Source organism: Drosophila guanche, unplaced genomic scaffold, assembly GCF_900245975.1.
Source record: "Drosophila guanche unplaced genomic scaffold, DGUA_6, whole genome shotgun sequence".
In the NCBI taxonomy this organism is placed as follows: Eukaryota; Metazoa; Arthropoda; class Insecta; order Diptera; family Drosophilidae; genus Drosophila; species Drosophila guanche.
The window spans coordinates 16,056,753-16,074,763 of NW_022995743.1; the positions used below are offsets into that span (position 1 = coordinate 16,056,753).

At 45.7% G+C, this 18,011-nt stretch overlaps 7 protein-coding genes across 7 annotated transcripts; 5 read left to right on the forward strand and 2 right to left on the reverse strand.

Moving 5' to 3' along the window:
• Positions 1-1,699: 1,699 nt before the first annotated feature.
• LOC117583987 (probable cytochrome P450 6a14) lies at positions 1,700-3,342 on the forward strand. Its single transcript, XM_034272699.1, has 2 exons — positions 1,700-2,855; positions 2,912-3,342. The coding sequence occupies exons 1-2, from the start codon at positions 1,742-1,744 to the stop codon at positions 3,325-3,327; spliced, it is 1,530 nt and encodes a 509-aa protein (XP_034128590.1). The 5' UTR covers positions 1,700-1,741; the 3' UTR covers positions 3,328-3,342.
• Positions 3,343-3,535: 193 nt separating this feature from the next.
• On the forward strand, positions 3,536-5,318 carry LOC117583990 (probable cytochrome P450 6a13). The gene has a single exon (XM_034272715.1). The coding sequence runs from the start codon at positions 3,578-3,580 to the stop codon at positions 5,057-5,059; it is 1,482 nt and encodes a 493-aa protein (XP_034128606.1). The 5' UTR covers positions 3,536-3,577; the 3' UTR covers positions 5,060-5,318.
• A 504-nt stretch (positions 5,319-5,822) lies between these two features.
• On the forward strand, positions 5,823-7,903 carry LOC117583309 (cytochrome P450 6a22). Its single transcript, XM_034271557.1, has 2 exons — positions 5,823-7,004; positions 7,065-7,903. Exons 1-2 carry the CDS (start codon positions 5,939-5,941, stop codon positions 7,493-7,495), a joined length of 1,497 nt encoding a protein of 498 aa, XP_034127448.1. The 5' UTR covers positions 5,823-5,938; the 3' UTR covers positions 7,496-7,903.
• Positions 7,904-8,394: 491 nt separating this feature from the next.
• On the forward strand, positions 8,395-10,041 carry LOC117583299 (probable cytochrome P450 6a23). The gene is made up of 2 exons (XM_034271544.1): positions 8,395-9,512; positions 9,581-10,041. The coding sequence occupies exons 1-2, from the start codon at positions 8,429-8,431 to the stop codon at positions 10,000-10,002; spliced, it is 1,506 nt and encodes a 501-aa protein (XP_034127435.1). The 5' UTR covers positions 8,395-8,428; the 3' UTR covers positions 10,003-10,041.
• Positions 10,042-10,676: 635 nt separating this feature from the next.
• On the forward strand, positions 10,677-12,499 carry LOC117592340 (probable cytochrome P450 6a20). The gene is made up of 2 exons (XM_034286037.1): positions 10,677-11,826; positions 11,894-12,499. The coding sequence occupies exons 1-2, from the start codon at positions 10,740-10,742 to the stop codon at positions 12,322-12,324; spliced, it is 1,518 nt and encodes a 505-aa protein (XP_034141928.1). The 5' UTR covers positions 10,677-10,739; the 3' UTR covers positions 12,325-12,499.
• Positions 12,500-13,088: 589 nt separating this feature from the next.
• On the reverse strand, positions 13,089-14,805 carry LOC117592331 (probable cytochrome P450 6a21). The gene is made up of 2 exons (XM_034286026.1): positions 13,592-14,805; positions 13,089-13,530 (listed from the first exon to the last, which is right to left on the reverse strand). The coding sequence occupies exons 1-2, from the start codon at positions 14,691-14,693 to the stop codon at positions 13,112-13,114; spliced, it is 1,521 nt and encodes a 506-aa protein (XP_034141917.1). The 5' UTR covers positions 14,694-14,805; the 3' UTR covers positions 13,089-13,111.
• A 282-nt stretch (positions 14,806-15,087) lies between these two features.
• Positions 15,088-16,763, reverse strand: LOC117592350 (cytochrome P450 6a8). The gene is made up of 2 exons (XM_034286049.1): positions 15,637-16,763; positions 15,088-15,576 (listed from the first exon to the last, which is right to left on the reverse strand). The coding sequence occupies exons 1-2, from the start codon at positions 16,733-16,735 to the stop codon at positions 15,161-15,163; spliced, it is 1,515 nt and encodes a 504-aa protein (XP_034141940.1). The 5' UTR covers positions 16,736-16,763; the 3' UTR covers positions 15,088-15,160.
• Between the last annotated feature and the right edge of the window lie 1,248 nt (positions 16,764-18,011).

Below are 18,011 nucleotides of genomic sequence, written 5' to 3' on the forward strand. Positions count from 1 at the left end.
CATAAAATATTCAGTATATTTTTAAGTGCTGGGCGCGGAAAAATTCCTGATCCTAAAAGTATGCAATGCGAAGAGCAAATTGCAATGCCGCCAAGTTCTTCCACCACTCACTGCTGCTAAAATGGGTGGAAAAATGGACAAAACCCTCAGCATTTTCTTTCCAGCCAGGCCCATCAACATAAACAGCTGCTTGCCGCTAAGTGTACGAATACCTTGGGAAGCGACCACGGAAACGACATTGCAAAGCATGGAATGGACACGGCCAAATGGGCAACTGAATAACTGACCAACAGCTGGACACCCGGTTGGTGACGTCGTCAAGGCGATGAAAATGCCAACGCTAGCTGGCCCCCATGGACTTTTGTTCTCCCTTGCCAGATGTGGCTCCAGACTCTGCTGGCTGCTTTCAGCGCATCAAAGTGGTGCCAAATGCCACGGAGACGCAAAAAGACAACAAGATTGGTAAGTAGCTTAGCAGCTTTTACCTGTATAAACCAGTAAAGTTTTATTTTGTGGTTTTTTTCAGTCATCCTAGAACATCTGCAGGTAAGATGTTGTAAGAAATTGAGAATGGGTAAGGGAAGTTTACTCCTAGCCCTACCTGGGCTTATGGAAGTTGATGAGAATCACATGACACTGAGAGGATCGCCGGTTAGGAGTGCCACTTGCTGAATTTGATTTCATCCGCATCACTTTTTTTAACACTTTTGTGTGATTGAGGAACCGAATTGTCCGTTATTAATTCTACTTGTTAGTTCATTCATGCACCACTAAAGCTCACCTCTGCTTTAATTTCCCTATATTTTGTGCTTTGCAAGTTGCTCAAAAGCTCTTCCAATGCATGTAAATATGTACATGTAAAGCCGACCTTGAGGACTGCTACTGCAACCAGAACATCTCTTTTCTGTTCTCGATATATACTTTCTGGCGGGGTAAGCCTGTGCTTAACAGCATTATGATCAACGCAATTTGTTTAATTACTTAAATGTATAGTATTAAATTATAGCGGAATACCTCTGAGAGATTTTTCAACGATTTGTTAGTAGGATAATGTATAAAATATATAAAATATTTAAAATACAATCAGTGAGCTTATCATAAATGGCTTCTATTGCGCCATAGATACTTCAACTAAATGTTTTTTGCAAAGTGTAATCATTAGGTGTAGACTTATTGTGGGAGCTTTTGTGAGATTTATCTCTTTCTGCCACTCTCTTTGAGCTTGCTCTTCAACGAAACTGACGATCAAAACAAAACCAATACATAAAATAAACAAAATAATACGTCTTGATATTAGTGTGCTTTATATTGAACCGCGAATTGGGAGCATAACTTGTTTTGCCTTTTCTTGTTTAGTTTTATTGCTTCAGACATTTCTGCGTGTGTTTTGATAATTATTTTAGAAGAGCAGAGAGAGCTAAGCAAGCAAACAATAACCTTTGCACCACTCATAGGTGATCAATAAAGCTGAAGCTGAAACAAATGAAGAAAAAGAAACGTCTCGCTTCGCGTTTATTTTGATTAGTGTACGTATTCGGGGGGCTTGACCATTGCTTTTGCAAGATTCTTTCATGAATTTAAAAATGTTTACATGTATAAAAGTATAATCTTTTGGTCCCACTTCGGGCATTTCTGATTTAAAAGCTTTCGCTTAAATGTTCTCCAGAAACGTATAGTATGAAGCAAACCAAACAGTCTGGACAGTCTTCGCTGAGAGTGGAACAAGTAAAGTTCAATCTCCATGCTGTTCACATTTACTTTGCTGGGCGTGGCCCTAGCTCTGGCCTACAATTACTACCGCAATACCTATAGCTACTGGGAACGGAAAGGAGTGCCAAATGAACGCCCTCTGCCACTGATAGGAAATGTGAAAGGATTAGGATCCAAGTACCATTTTCGTGACATTAACCAAAGGATCTACGACAAGTTCAAGGGACGCGCGCCTTTGGCTGGAATGTTCACTTTCTTCAAGCGGACTGCACTCATCATTGATCTGGATTTGGTCAAGCAAGTGCTGATCAAGGACTTCAATATCTTTCAAGATCGTGGATTGTTTAGTAATGTGAAAGATGATCCGTTGACGGCTCACCTACTGACTCTGGAGGGCGACGAGTGGCGTTCAATGAGGCAAAAGATGACGCCGGTTTTTACCTCCGGAAAGATGAAGCAAATGTCCGGAGTGATCGTTGAGGTTGGCCATCGACTGGCCGACGCCATGGACAAGGCCGTGAGTGCTGCTGCTGTGGATAATGGCGATGTGGAGCTCAAGGATATTTGTGCCAGGTTCACGACAGATGTAATAGGCACATGTGCCTTTGGGCTGGAGTGCCACAGTTTGAGCGATCCCAATGCCGAGTTCCGCGCAAAGGGCAGGATGATCTTTGAGCAACCTCGCCACTCACCGTTGGTGCAATTTTTCGTCTTTACCAATGCCAAATTGGCGGCAAAACTACGCATGAAACTGTTACCCGACGAGTTGTCGGAGTTCTTTATGAATGCTGTAAGAAACACCGTAGACTATCGCCTGAAGAATGACATCAAGCGAAACGATTTTCTCGACGAGTTGATTCAGTTGCGAGCCGAGAACGAGGAGGCCGCCAAGCAAGGAAAGGCAATTGATCTGTCCAGTGGCTTGACCCTCGAGCAAATGGCTGCCCAGGCTTTCGTATTCTTCACAGCAGGTTTCGAAACTTCATCGAGCACAATGTCCTACTGTTTGTACGAACTGGCGCTGCATCCCGATATCCAACGGCGTGTGAGAGAGGAAATCGAAGCTGTGCTCAAGACTACGGAAGGAGGCGAGATAACATATGATGCATTAGTAGAGATGCACTATCTAGACAAGGTCTTAGCAGGTGCATAAATGCAATATCCAATTAAAAATTCTCTTCTAATCAGTTTTTACGTACAGAAACTCTGCGGAAACATCCCATTATTCCTCAACTGATACGAGAGGCCAATCAGAACTACAAATTGCCCCACACGGACATCATCATTGACAAGGGCACAACCGTACTAATACCTGTGCACAACATTCATCACGATCCTGAAATTTATCCGAAACCCGAACTGTTCGATCCGAGTCGCTTCGAGGCGGATCAAGTGAAGGCACGCCATCCGATGGCCTATTTGCCTTTTGGGGACGGACAACGTAACTGCATAGGCTTGAGATTTGGAAAGCTTCAGGCCAAGATTGGCCTGGTGTCACTGCTGCGAAGGTTCCAGTTTGGCGTCTCTAAACGCACCGAAATTCTCTTGATTCTGGACACTCGCGGTTTTCCTCTAGCCACAAAGAATGGCATTCACCTGAAAGTGGAGCGTATCTGAGTTTTGGGATTATTTTTTTTTGTAATAAACCATTTCGTTTGCGATAAATGCTCAGTATTTGAAAGCAACCGAGTAGGCAGAGGTATGCCCATTACCCATGACTCAATTCAGAACATCAGAGAGATACAATAATATCAGAGAGAGATAGAGAGAGAGAGAGAACGAGGAAACTTATGGAAAGCTTTCCTCTCTACAAGCAAAGTCAGTTGTTTTCCAGAGTCAGTTGCATTTCAATCGAGTGGACGGCAGCATGTGGACTCTGTTGGCTCTCCTTTTTGTTGCTGGCGCGTTGATTTATGCCCGACTGCGTCGGCACTATGACTACTGGCGTCGCAAGGGCGTGGCAGGGGAGAAACCTGTCCTCTTCCTGGGCAACATGCAAGGCTTTGGCAAGAAGCTACACTGGACGGACATCAATTGGCGCATTTATCAGCAGTTTCGAGCAACAGAACGCTTCTGTGGCTACTTCACCTTCCTGAACAAAGCGCTTTTTGTGATGGACCTGGAGCTGATTAGGAAAATAATGATAAGTGATTTCAGCAGCTTTGCGGACCGTGGACTCTTTCACAATGTCAAGGACGATCCGCTGACCGGAAACCTGCTGTTTCTGGACGGGCCTGAGTGGCGCTGGCTGAGGCAGAACCTGACTCAGGTCTTCACCTCCGGCAAGATGAAGTTTATGTTCCCCACCATGCTGAGCGTGGGGGAGAAGCTGACGCAGGCGTGCGAGTTGCAAGTCGGTGAGATAGAGGCCAAGGACTTGTGTGCCCGCTTCAGTACAGATGTCATTGGCAGCTGTGCCTTTGGCCTGGAGTGCAACAGCCTTAAGGATCCCAATTCTGAATTCCGTCGCATGGGTCGCTCCGTGACAACCAATCCTCTCCACTCGGGCATGGCGCTGGCCTTCATGTTTGGCCTGCCCAACCTGGCGCGGATGCTACACATGCGACTCTTCCGGCCCGAGGTGAGCGAGTTCTTCCTGGACACAGTACGCCAGACACTGGATTACAGGAAGCGCGAGAATGTGCAGCGCAATGATTTGCTGCAACTGCTAATAGAACTGCGGGAAGAGGGCACCAAGGATGGGCTCTCCTTCGAACAGATTGCCGCTCAGGCCATGGTGTTCTTCCTGGCCGGCTTTGACACCTCCTCGACAACGATGTCATTCTGCCTGTATGAATTGGCGCTGAATCCCGATATTCAGGAAAGGTTGCGCAGTGAAATCCTCGAGGTACTGGGTCGCAACAATGACCGGCTGACCTATGAGTCCATTCAGGAGATGCAGTACCTAGATCAAGTGATCGCAGAGACGCTACGGAAGTATCCCATACTGCCGCATATTGGGCGCAAAACTACCAAGGAATATCGTGTACCGGACAGCAAACTCACATTGGAGCCGGGCACGAGAGTGATTATCCCCGTGCATAGCATACAGCACGACCCAGAGCTGTATCCACAGCCGGAGAGCTTTGATCCAAGTCGCTTCGAGCCGGATCAGGTAAGGGCCCGTCATCCGATGGCCTACTTGCCCTTTGGCGAAGGTCCACGCAACTGCATTGGGGAGCGCTTCGGTAAAATGCAGGTGAAAATTGGCATTTCCTACATTCTACGCGATTTCAAATTCAGCCAAACCGAACGCACCCAAATCCCATTGAAGTTCTCCAGTCGAACCTTTATTATAGGAACCCAAGCAGGCATACACCTTAAAATGGAAAAACTGGCCGCACCCTAAAAACTGATAACGAGTGCCAAAATCCAGATGATTACATATCTATGTATTTAAGACCCGGTAATCGATTGATAAAGAGCTTCACACACAAAGAGAGAAATATGTACAAACGAACTGAACTTGAAACAGAAATTACCTAAACAGTGGCTGTATGTGAAACTTATGGTATTAATTCATTGCATTGGTCATAGAATAATATTAAGAGAAAACACCTGTAAGAGAGCATTGCAAAGAGTAAATCAAAATAAAGAATATTTGCTCATTTTTTGGTGTAATTAATACATTCCATTCCACATATTAAGAGTAAACCGTGTAAGAGAGCACTGCAAAGAGTAAATACAAGTAAAGAATATTTGCTTATTCTTTGGCGTAACACTCTTACGAGTTTATTAGGAGTCTCTTCATGTGGGTGAATATAGAAATGCACATTATTCGACCAGCTAGCTGTTGTACATAATTTAATTTGCGATTCCCTGCCAGCTCTCATACAGTAGCTGAAAAAGAGTGGGCGGCACATCTCGTCTCTCTCTTTTCTCCAGCCTGTCAGCGCACGTAAACAATTTTTCCACCCTCCTCTTAACTTTTTATTTTTCAAGATCAACGATAGGCACACACACATATACAAATACACATTTCAATGCCGTTTCTTTTTTGTGAGTCTCTTGTCGCTTCTCTCTCATCACATTCGCCTTAGCATCGCTCAAAGCTCTCCGCTTTGCCAGAGTTTCCATTTCGAGTGCAAATTGTGCGCGAGGTTATCTGCTCTCTGTTTTGCTTGTTTACGTTGCCGCCGACTTTGCTCCCCCGGTAGCTGTTGCTGCTGCTCTAATCACTGCGTGGAGGCAGCTTTTGAGTGCAGTTGAAAGTGAAACTCTGTGGAGAATGCTGGATGTGATTGCAACGCTGTTGATTACCCTGGCCATTGGCTTCTGGTATGTGCGCACGAGGCTGAGCTACTGGGCGAGGCGTGGGATCGGACATGTGAGGCCCAGCTTTCCCATGGGCAACATGGATGGACTGCGCAGGACAAAGCACTTTAAGGATATTGTGACACCGCTGTACGAACTGTTCAAGGGCAGCGGAGCACCATTTGCCGGCATCTACATGATGCTTCGACCCGTGGTTTTGGTTCTGGATTTAGAACTGGCCAAGGAGGTGTTGATCAGGGACTTTGCGAACTTTGAGGATCGTGGCATGTATCACAACGAGCGGGACGATCCTCTGACCGGGCACCTCTTTCGCATCGATGGACCCAAGTGGCGGCCACTGCGCCACAAGATGTCACCCACGTTCACGTCGGGCAAGATGAAGTTCATGTTCCCCACCGTGTGCGAGGTGGGCGTGGACTTGGCTGAGGTCTGCGGCGAACTGGCATCGAATGCCATGTGCGGCATCCTGGAGATCAGTGATATTATGGCGAGATACACCTCCGATGTGATTGGCCGCTGTGTGTTCGGCCTGGAGTGCAACGGATTGCGAAATCCCGAGGCCGAGTTTGCCGTGATGGGGCGCCGGGCATTCACCGAACGTCGCCACAACAAGCTGATCGATGGCTTCATCGAGAGCTTCCCAGACCTGGCACGTCGTCTGCGCCTGTGTCAGATACATCCGGACATCACTGAATTCTATGTACGCATTGTGAAGGAGACTGTGAAGCTGAGAGAGGAGCAGGGAATTGTGAGGAACGATTTCATGAATCTCCTCATCGAAATGAAACGGAGCGGCGAGCTCACCCTGGAGGAGATGGCTGCCCAAGCTTTCATCTTCTTTGCGGCCGGCTTCGACACCTCAGCCTCGACCTTGGGATTCGCACTGTACGAGTTGGCCCGGCAGCCACACCTGCAGGACAAGTTGAGGCAAGAAATCGATGCTGCCCTGCAACTGCGTGAGGGACAATTTACTTACGACTCCATGCAAGAGCTGCGCTACATGGAGCTGGTCATTGCAGGTAATGTACTGGAGATGTTCATCTGTCAAACTAGAATTATGATCATTCTACCACCCGCAGAAACACTGAGAAAATATCCACCACTGCCACATCTCACGCGCATCTCCAAGAACTGGTATGCCGCAAAAGGCCACAGGCACTTCTACATAGAGCCCGGACAGATGCTTTTAATACCTGTGTATGGCATTCACCACGATCCCACCATCTACCCTGAGCCACACAAATTCAAACCCGAGCGATTCATGGTCGATCAGCTGGCCCAGCGACCCACCGCCGCCTGGCTGCCCTTTGGCGATGGGCCACGCAACTGCATCGGAATGCGTTTCGGCAAGATGCAAACGAGCATTGCCCTGGTTCAGCTACTCAGACGGTTCCACTTCAGTGTTTGTCCACGCACGGCACCCAAAATTGAATTTGTCAAATCGAATATACTGCTATGCCCAGCGAACGGCATCTACTTGAAGGTGCAAGAGATAAGCAGCCGCAAATGATAGCCATACTCATGGACTGCGTAAGAGATACCCCAAATAATTGTGTTCACCAGCGAATTTCAAACTGATATTACTAGCATACATACATATAATGTTTTTTATCATACCGAATCGAGCCTCAAACAAATTCTATATCTTGCTGTTACATTTTGTTGGGCTAGATTAAAACGCATATTGATTAATTCGTGTATTAGGTGTCAGCACTATCAATACGTTTATCAGTTCAGGTATAACGAATATAATCGTTACCAGGCAAATTTCAATGCTGTTATTTCACAAGCGTATTTAAATTCCTGATCATTAAGTGAATTAACCTATTTTTGTGCATTTATTTTTCACTGTCTTAATTAGTGGAAAGTTTTATTTATCTTCACGTTTGTCACGGTCTAAAGCCACCTCCTCAATCAATCTAACTTGTGTTTTTACCAAAAAATAGTAAAGAACTTTGGTTTAGTACCACTCCATTTTTTAAAACTCACTTTGGAGTGCACTCTGTCGGCTAGAATAATTGTATGCGCTTTTAGCTATTCCACCATGCGTTGCAGAAATCAAATCAAAGTCAAGATACCCTATCACTAGGGCGTACAATTTCCACTAGAGAGAGGCGCATTTCAGTAGGGTATCAAAAGCTTACTGGAGGCCATAAAGCAACTATACTAGGAGGTCTCGTCTGAAAAAGAGGGAAACGTAACAAAGCTGTCAATAAGTGCGAGTGAAAGGGCTCTCGCTGTAAGTGTGAGCGAAACGACAATGGAGTGTGCGCCTGAAGAACTAAAATCAAAGGGAAATGACGACGACGAGACCTCCTTGTATAGTTGCTTCATGCTGGAGACAGAGAACAGAGAGAGAGAGAGAGAGACAGAGCGGGCGAGCTTTTACCCATATAACCCAGTAGACACAGCAAACGGCGACCAGTGTCAAACAGAAAGTAAAATGTCGTTGGTTGTGGCTCTAATTGCTATTGTGGTGTCGCTGATTCTGTTTGCGGCTCGACGTCGCCATGGCTACTGGCAGCGTCGAGGTATCCCGCACGATGTGCCCCACCCACTATTCGGAAACATGAAGGATTGGCCAAAGAAGCGGCACATTGCAGTGATCTTCAAGGACTACTATCGAAAGTACAAGAGTGCCAAATACCCGTTTGCTGGGTTCTACTTCTTCTTCACCAGAACCGCTGTGGTCACAGACATTGATCTGGTGAAGCGTGTGCTCATCAAAGACTTTAATCATTTCGAGAACCGGGGCATATTCTACAATGAGATTGACGATCCCCTCTCGGCGACGGTGTTCAGCATTGAAGGCCAGAAGTGGCGTCATCTGAGGCACAAGCTGACGCCCACATTTACATCGGGCAAAATGAAGCACATGTTCCCCATTGTCGTCAAAGTGGGTGAGGAGATGGACAAGATCTTTAGCGACAGAGTTGGAGGTACTGGAAACGTTCTGGAAATTGTTGATCTGGTGGCTCGCTACACCGCTGATGTCATAGGCAATTGCGCCTTTGGTCTGAACTGTAACAGTCAACAGAATCCGCAAGCGGATTTTGTTACATTCGGCAAGCGAGCCATCACCGATCATCGCTATTGGGGTCTATTGGATTTCTTTATATTCGGTTTTCCGAAACTATCGCGTTCCCTGCGCCTCAAGTTCAATGTGCAGGAAGTGGAGGACTTCTACACCAAAATTGTGCGAGACACCATCGACCATCGCTTGAGGACCAAGGAAAAGCGCAATGACTTCATGGACAGTCTGATTGAAATGTACCAGAAGGAGCAGGAGGGCAACTCGGATGAGGGTCTGACCTTCAACGAGCTTCTGGCCCAGGCATTCATATTCTTTGTGGCCGGCTTTGAGACGAGCTCCACCACCATGGGATTTGCTCTCTATGAGCTGGCCCAGAACCAGGATACTCAGAATATACTGCGAAATGAGATCAACGATGTTCTGGCCAATCACAACAATGAGTTCACCTACGAGGGCGTCAAGGAAATGAAATACCTGGAGCAGGTTGTAATGGGTACGCGTGCTCTATGAGGATTTAAAGTTTGTGTCTGTAACTGCAACACTTTCTTATTTATATTTCAGAAACTCTTCGCAAGTACCCGGTGCTGGCGCATCTAACGCGTAAGACGGATACGGATTTCTCCCCTGAAGATCCCAAATATTTCATTGCCAAGGGAACGACTGTCATCATCCCAGCATTGGGTATTCACTACGATCCTGAAATTTATCCCGAGCCAGAGAAATTCCAGCCGCAGCGCTTCACGGAGGAGGCAATCGCCGCCAGACCCGCCTGCACCTGGCTGCCCTTTGGCGAGGGTCCACGCAACTGCATCGGCCTGCGGTTTGGCATTATGCAAACCTGTGTGGGCCTGGCCTACCTTATCAAGGGTTACAATTTCAGTGTCGCTTCGGAGACACAAATACCCATGAAGATGGTGCTCAAGAGCATTTTACTGTCGGCCGAAAATGGAATCCATCTTAAGGTCGCAAAGGTTTCCAAATAAAGCAAATACAATATTTTGCTGTTAATATTTTTGATTAAATTTGGTGTAATGTTATGGCTAGAACTTAGCACTCTTAAATATCATTAAAATACTAACACGCGCCTTAGTATTGAGTCAACTTTACAGAAAATATGATTATATTGGAGACTTTGGTCTGATCGGCACTATCAGGTTTCGTTTTAACATTGTTTTGAGCTATAAAGCCGGCTATAGCCAGGTCGGTATTGATCACAAATTGTGATCTTTGGTTGCCTTCACTTGAAACCTGTTTTCGCGAATTCATTTGTGCAGTGTACATATTCCAGCGCTCATTTTATGCCGCACAAGTGAAAGAGAAAGAGAGCTTTTGTTATCATTAAGAAAGCTTTTGCAAAGCTCGAACCATGGTTAAATTAGTAATAGGTGACGGATTCACTACAGTGCTTTCTCATCCGAGGCCCACCAGCTCATGGTATAATTACAAATAAACGTTTGCTATCTCTCTCTAGCGCTTGCTTCTCTGAGAGCCGAGCAATCGTGGTGAATAAGCTGAAGGTCCTCCAGCCAGCCGACGACGTCACCTATTACTAATTTCATCATGGCTCGAAATATTTGTCTTCCAACGGTGACTGCCACTTAATGTGTTTTATTTGATTACAGACACTGTATTGGATAGAAGTCAGAGCTCCGAGCAAAGAGAGCTGCGGCTATAAAATGCCTTCCACGTTACGGGCTCGTGCAGTATTCGCTATATCGCTATGGCCATTGTAATCGTATTGCTGGTCGGTGTTGTAACACTCGCCGTATGGTGGGTACATCAGAACTTTTCATACTGGAAACGTCGCGGCATTCCCCATGATGCACCCCGTATTCCTTTCGGTAATACTGCCGAGCTCATGAAGACACGGCATATGTCGGACCTGTTCGGGGAAACCTACCGCAAGTACAAGAACAAGACCGATGGACCCTTTGTTGGATTTTACTTATATCTGAAGAAAATTGCAATTGTCACTGACATCGACTTCGTGAAAACAGTGCTGATCCGCGAGTTTGACAAGTTTCACGATCGCGGCATATTCTATAATGAACAGGATGATCCCTTGACCAATCATCTGGTTGCAATCGAGGGGCAAAAGTGGCGACAGCTCCGCCAAAAGATGACACCCACATTCACCTCGGGCAAGATGAAGAATATGTTCCCCACAGTGCTGGAAGTTGGCGATGAGCTGGTTCGGGTGTTCGCCGAGAAAGCCCAAGGAGGTCCACAGCTGCTGAATGTCGCCGATTTTGTGTCCCGCTTCACCGCCGATGTGATTGGAAGCTGTGCCTTCGGTCTGGAGTGCAACAGTTTGCGGAATCCCGATGCTGAATTTGTCACCATGGGCTCGACTGCATTCAAGGAGCGGCGCCACGGCAAAACTGTCGACTTGTTCATCTTCGGGGCACCCAAGCTGGCGGCCAAGTTGCGCATGAAGGCCACTGTACAAAAGGTCGAGGATTTCTATATGAAAATCATTGCTGAAACTGTCGACTATCGTATAAAGAATAATGTCAAACGAAACGATTTCATGGACATGCTGATCGACATGAAGAAACAATACGATGGAGGCAACACGAAGGATGGTATCACATTCAACGAGCTGGCTGCCCAGGCCTTTGTCTTCTTCGTGGCTGGCTTTGAAACCTCTTCGACTACGATGGGCTTTGCCCTCCACGAACTGTCCGTGCATCAGGACATTCAGGATAAGCTGAGGAAGGAGATTGACGCTGTGATGGCGAAACACAATGGAAAATTGAGCTATGACAGCATGCGCGAGCTTACATATCTGGATAGGGTTATCGATGGTGAGGCAGTCTATTTTTAGCGATCATTTAGATTAGTTTTAATTAATTTTCCGACTTCCATCCCCAGAAACATTACGAAAGAATCCAGTTGTCGCCCATTTGATTCGCATCTGCACACAGCGGTGCGAGCATTCCAATGCAAAGTATTTCATTGAGCCCGGCACTGGCGTTGTCATCCCCACCTGGGGCATCCATCATGATCCCGAGTTCTACCCGGAGCCAGAGAAGTTCATTCCCGAGCGTTTCGATGAGGATCAAGTGCAGCAGCGACCGCCCTGCACCTTCCTGCCCTTCGGCGATGGTCCGCGAAACTGCATTGGCTTGCGCTTTGGCCGCATGCAGATCGTGGTAGGCCTGGCCCTACTCATACACAATTTCAAGTTTGAGGTCCACCCCACAAAGACTACGGTGCCGCTCAAGTTCAGGGTCGGCGATATTCTGTTAAGTGCCGAGGGGGGAGTCCATCTGAATGTGAGCAAGATTCATCATGACATTTAAAAATGTCATTTTGGTCTCAATATTTGAACATGAATGAAATAAATGGCGCATTGGCACACGGTACATAAAAAATAACAATCACAACAGTCTCAGGGTGAGTATTATGACCTAGAGGGAATTTCGCACAGCTTGAAAACCAATAAAGGCAGTGGCTTCTGTTCTGTTTCGTAACAAATGAATTAACTAAGATCAGACTTCCCACACCAATTTTCGCATCGTAGACAACAGAGAACTGTGTTTGGATTAACTGCAAACAGAACTGTTTACAGAGAGAGTCTAAAACCTGTTTCAAACCTGTAAGTATATGTGGACCGTCACTTACACATTTGTAGATAATCGCAGTTACTCGTACAACAAAAAGCACTACGTAAAAAAGGAAACCTTTTTTCAGACATTTGCTCGAGCTTTTTAGATTAAAATTATTATCATAATACCAATACGCGATAAGGTAACTGCTAAATATATGTATTATTTTAAGTTCCAGACATTTTTTCATACTTTTTCTAGGCGTAAAAGATAAGAGATAATGTTTGATTACCATTTTATTATTATCGGCTACAAGCCACTTTACAAGACTCATTTAAAAGCAAACAAATAGTTGAACTTTATATATATAGAAATTCTAGCTTCCCGTACACCATTTAACATCAGAGCTTGTACGGTTGATCAATCATGATGTAATTCCAAACAATTTTATATAGATTAATAGTAGCTTTGGAGGTAACCTGAGCTAAAATTTGATGGATGCGGAATACACGAGTATATGTTACATATGTATATATATTTATTATACACGTTCCACTCTCAGTAAAATGCCAGTTGCACTGGCTATCAAAAAGCTTTCCATGTTGTAGGTCATAGGAATAGTCGTCTCGTCGCACACGGAGAACTTGAAATCCTTGAGCAGCATGGCCATGCCAATGCGGGCTTGCATCTGGCCAAAACGCATTCCGATACAGTTGCGGGGACCATCGCCAAAGGGCAGCCACTCCACCGAGTCGCGGCTCTTGACGCGTTCCGCCGAAAAGTTGTCCGGGTTGAAGACATTAGGGTTGGGGTAGAACCTCTCATCGCGATGCATGGGTCCGGCTGGTATCAGAATGGGCATACCCTTCTTGATCACATACTTTGGATTATCTGGCACCACATAGTCCTCCAGGCATTCGCGATTCAAAACGGGCAGTACGGTGTACAAGCGAAGGGTTTCTAGCGAAGAGAAATGGGTAAGTGGAACGTAACTTTGAAAATGTTGCTCTGTGTCACTCACCAGATATCACCTGATCGAGGTAGACCAGATCCTTCATGCTCTCGTAGGTCAATTCACCATTACACCTCTGTATAACCTCCTGGCACTCCTCCCTCGCCCGCTGCTGAATTTCCGGGTGCTGAGCCAGCTCGTACAGAGCAAAGCCCATCGTGGTCGAGGAGGTCTCAAATCCAGCGGCAAAGAACACAAAAGCCTGGGCGGCAATCTCCTCAATGGTGAGGTTGATGTTGTCACCCGCCTCGGACTTAATTATTTGTTTGTTTTTCAGATCGATCAACTGATCCATAAAGTCGTTGCGTCGTATCTGGTTCTGTTCCCTGAACTTCACCGTCTCCTTGACGATGCGCATGAAAAACTGCTCAATGGGCTCTGCTGTCATCTTCATGTGTAGCTTGCGGGACAGATGTGGAAAGCTGTTCAGGAAGCCGATGCCAAAGGCTCCATGTCGGTGCTCTGTCAGAGCTCGACGACCCATCAGACGGAACTCGGCCTCGGGATCCTTGAGACTGCTGCAGTCGATGCCAAAGGCACAGGTGCCAATCACGTCTGTGGTGTATCTGGCCAACAGTTCTTTGACTTCAACGATGGGCGACTTGTCTACCATCTGGCCAAACACATCGGTGAACTCATGACTCACCCTGACCACGGTGGGACACATGTACTTCATTTTACCCGACGTGAAGGTGGACGACAGCTTGTTCCTCATCGATCGCCACTTGTGTCCATCCAGCAGAAACAGCTGCCCCGACAGTGGATCATCCTCGGGATTGTGGAAGAATCCGCGATCCGTGAACTTGTTGAAATCTTTGATCAAAATGAGCTTGGCCAGTGAGGGCTCCAGTACGAACACAGCAGGCCGCTGGAACCAATAGAAACCGGCAAAGGGTCCACTCAGCCGGAACTTCTTGTAGTAATGTATCCAGACATCGTTGAACGATCGCTTGGTGCGCAATCCCCCCATGCTGCCCATCAGCAAGTGCGGCTCCTCACACGGTATGCCCAGATTCTGCCAGTAGTTCCTGGTGCGATGCCATAGCAGTAGCAGATATCCAACAATCGCCACCAGCACTGCCAGCAGCAGTGTACTCACGCCCACAACCATAGCGATAATATATACCACTTAAGTATATAACTACGTATTTATGCTTGTTTATTTGTTCCCGTTTGTGGCAGTCAAGTGTGCGAACCTGTTCGTTCTCGGGAACTCACTGAGCACCAAAATGCTCTCCGACTGCTTTATATGCCCCACGCAAAACTCAACTGTCATTGTGACCAATGGATCCGAATGCTACTGCCGAAGAATTACGGAGAACTAATGCTTATAAATACATATTTGTATGTGTAGACACGAGCATGTTGTGTAGATAGTGGTGAGATGGTGCTCTGTTCTAGAACACGACTGATTCACGAACGATCGCCCTATGGTCAAACAATTCAACCTGCCCCAACAAATGCTCTCTGAGAATTACTCACGAAAATATGATCACTTTGTGATGTACTTTGGCATCGTTTGAATGGCTAATACTCTATTTAGTGTATATAAATGATGATGAAGATGTTGCTTCAGTGTCACACTGCCTCCACTTTGAGCTGTATGCCATCCACACCAAGTACAAAACTTCTGGGATTGTACACCAAGGGGTCCGCAGTTTCCGGGCATGTGGAGAATCGAAAATTTCTTATAAGCAAAGCTAAGCCGATGAGCGCCTGCATTTTGCCAAAGCGGAGTCCAATGCAGTTGCGGGGACCATCGCCAAATGGAAGCCAGGCCACAGAGGGTCGTTTGGCCGCTTCCTCGGGGGAGAAACGCTCGGGCTGGAACTCGTACGGCTCCGAATAATAGTTGGGATCAAAGTGTATAGCCGATGATGGAATGATGACCGATTGTCCAGCTTCAATGACGAAGTTTGGATGGTCAGGAACAACAAATCGCTTTTTGGCCATTCGTTCCAGATGCGGTACAATGGTATAGAGCCGTAGCGTTTCTGAAAACAAATTGAAGAATTACAGACTGCTTTGACTGCGATTTCGCGTAATTTACTAACCGAAGATGACCTGGTTAAGATACTTGAGATCCTTGGTGGACTCGTAGGTGAATTTCTGGTCGTGCTTCTCCATCACTTCCTCCAGTTCAGTCCTAACTTTGTCTTGTACGTGCGGATTCCTGGCCAGCTCATACAGAGCATATCCCATGGTGGAGGAGGAAGTCTCGAATCCAGCAATGAAGAATACAAAAGCCTGGGCCAGAATCTCTTCGATGCTCAAGCCATCCACCACTTCACCATTTTCCAGTTGAATCTTTTGATTCTTCATCTCAATGAGCAAATCCATGAAATCATTCCGCTTGATGTTTTCCTTCTCCCGCACCGCCACAGTCTCATAAACAATGCGCTTGTAAAACTCTTGAATATGAGGAGGCGTTCGTACCATACGCAGACGCCTCGCCAGCTTCGGATAACTCTGCATGAAGCCGAGCAGTAAGGACCCATGACGTTTGTCCACAAATACACGCTTCCCAATCGTCAGAAACTCGGCGTTTTCATCCCGCAGACTGTTGCACTTAATGCCAAAAGCACAAGTTCCGATCACGTCCACAGTGAATCGAGACACGAGATCGCGAATTTCCAGACTAGAATTTTGTTTCACCTTCTCATGCATGACTGTGATGAGGTCGTCGGCCACGGACACTACCGTGGGATACATGAACTTCATTTTACCAGCAGTGAATGTCGAGGATAATTTGTTCCGCAGGATACGCCACTGCGGTCCATCCAGACTGAAGAGATGCGCTGAGATGGGATCATCTTTCTCGTTGTAGAAGAGCCCCTTGTCGCTAAAGTTTGAGAAATCCTTGATCAGAATGTGTTTGATCAGTTCCAGATCCAAAATGAAAGCCGCCGGCTTTTGGAAGAAGTAGAACCCAACGAAGGGTACCTTGCTCTCGCGATATTTGTTGTAGTAATCCCTTAATATCTCGTGCATATTCCGTTTAGTAAATAGGCCCTGTACATTGCCTTGAAGCAAATGTGGCGGATCGTGCGGGATCCCCCGACGCTTAAAGAACGACAATCGGCGGTAGACATAGTAGGTCACGATCGCCAGCAGAGCGACTGCTATCTGGAAGAGTATATAAGTCACACCCATGTTGGATACGTTGAGCTTCTGACCGGACTGATGTCGGAACGCCTAATGTTCTGCCTTTAAATACTGAGAAAATGAAAACGCTCAGCATGACGAGGCAACATCTCGAGGCAACGAGATTGAGTCAGTTATAAGTTTGGAACTGCTGCCGGTGAGCGTGATTCTTAATCTCAATGTATTGTTTACCATTGATGCTGAAGCAGACCTTTGTGGCTGCAAGCAAATGTGTGGCTCCTACTTACTGATGGGTAAGATAGGGAAAGTAGCAAGAAAGAAATCGAAAGTTATAATATCAGAGACTTACATTTTAATTTACAACGATTTTTCAACAATAAATGCTATTATATTTATTTTATTCTTTTAAATCTGTCGTAATCCATTAATCGTAATTGTTCTAAGTGCTATAATTATATTATCTATAGACAGTAAACGTAGTGAGACACAATCTGTAATATACCGCCCATCCTCCTCTTATCTAACTTCACGCTGTTCTTGCTCGAATCTTTCCGTTAGTTCGCTTCATAGATAATTGTATTTTCTTCATATAAAAACGAGTGGAAACGTGTGCGAAGATTCGTTCGCGTCACTAATTTTTGAAGCAAACTTGATTCAGTGTGATATCACATGAGTCTTCTGAGAACGAGGCGTCAAACAAGACGGACGTACGGATGAACAGACAGATTGATGCTGATCCAGAATATATATACTTTATGGGATCGGAAACACACAGAAAGAATATGTGTTTTTCTAACAAAAATACAATATAACCTACTTACTCTTCGAGTACCGGGTATAAATAGTCATGTTACGTTAATATGTACTTAACATTAAAAATGTAACATTTTTGTTTGTAAATGGAAATTATAGCAACTCTTTAACAGCTCCCGTCTCCACGCTTCTCATGTGTGGTAGCTAACCAGGACTGGTTTCAGAATTAGTTAAGTTGTATTTTTTGTGTTCTTTCTTCCTAACATGTATGTACATTGTATGTTAAATACAATTGAAATTTGAACCACTTTATAACCGCTTCTCATAAGCTCTGATAAAAATCCACAAGCGTCATTGGAGACAAAGTCTCCGACTGCTTGCTTAAGATTTATTACTAGAAGGATAATGATAGCACATAAATGTTGGCTTTGATATGTGTAATCTTTAGTGCCCGGCAATCAGTGCTAATTGCGTATGACACATCTATGTAAATGTGTACATTTATATGAAAAATAGTTGAACTTTTTTATGCATATCAAAGTCTATCAATCCAGCCTACCACAACAGAACT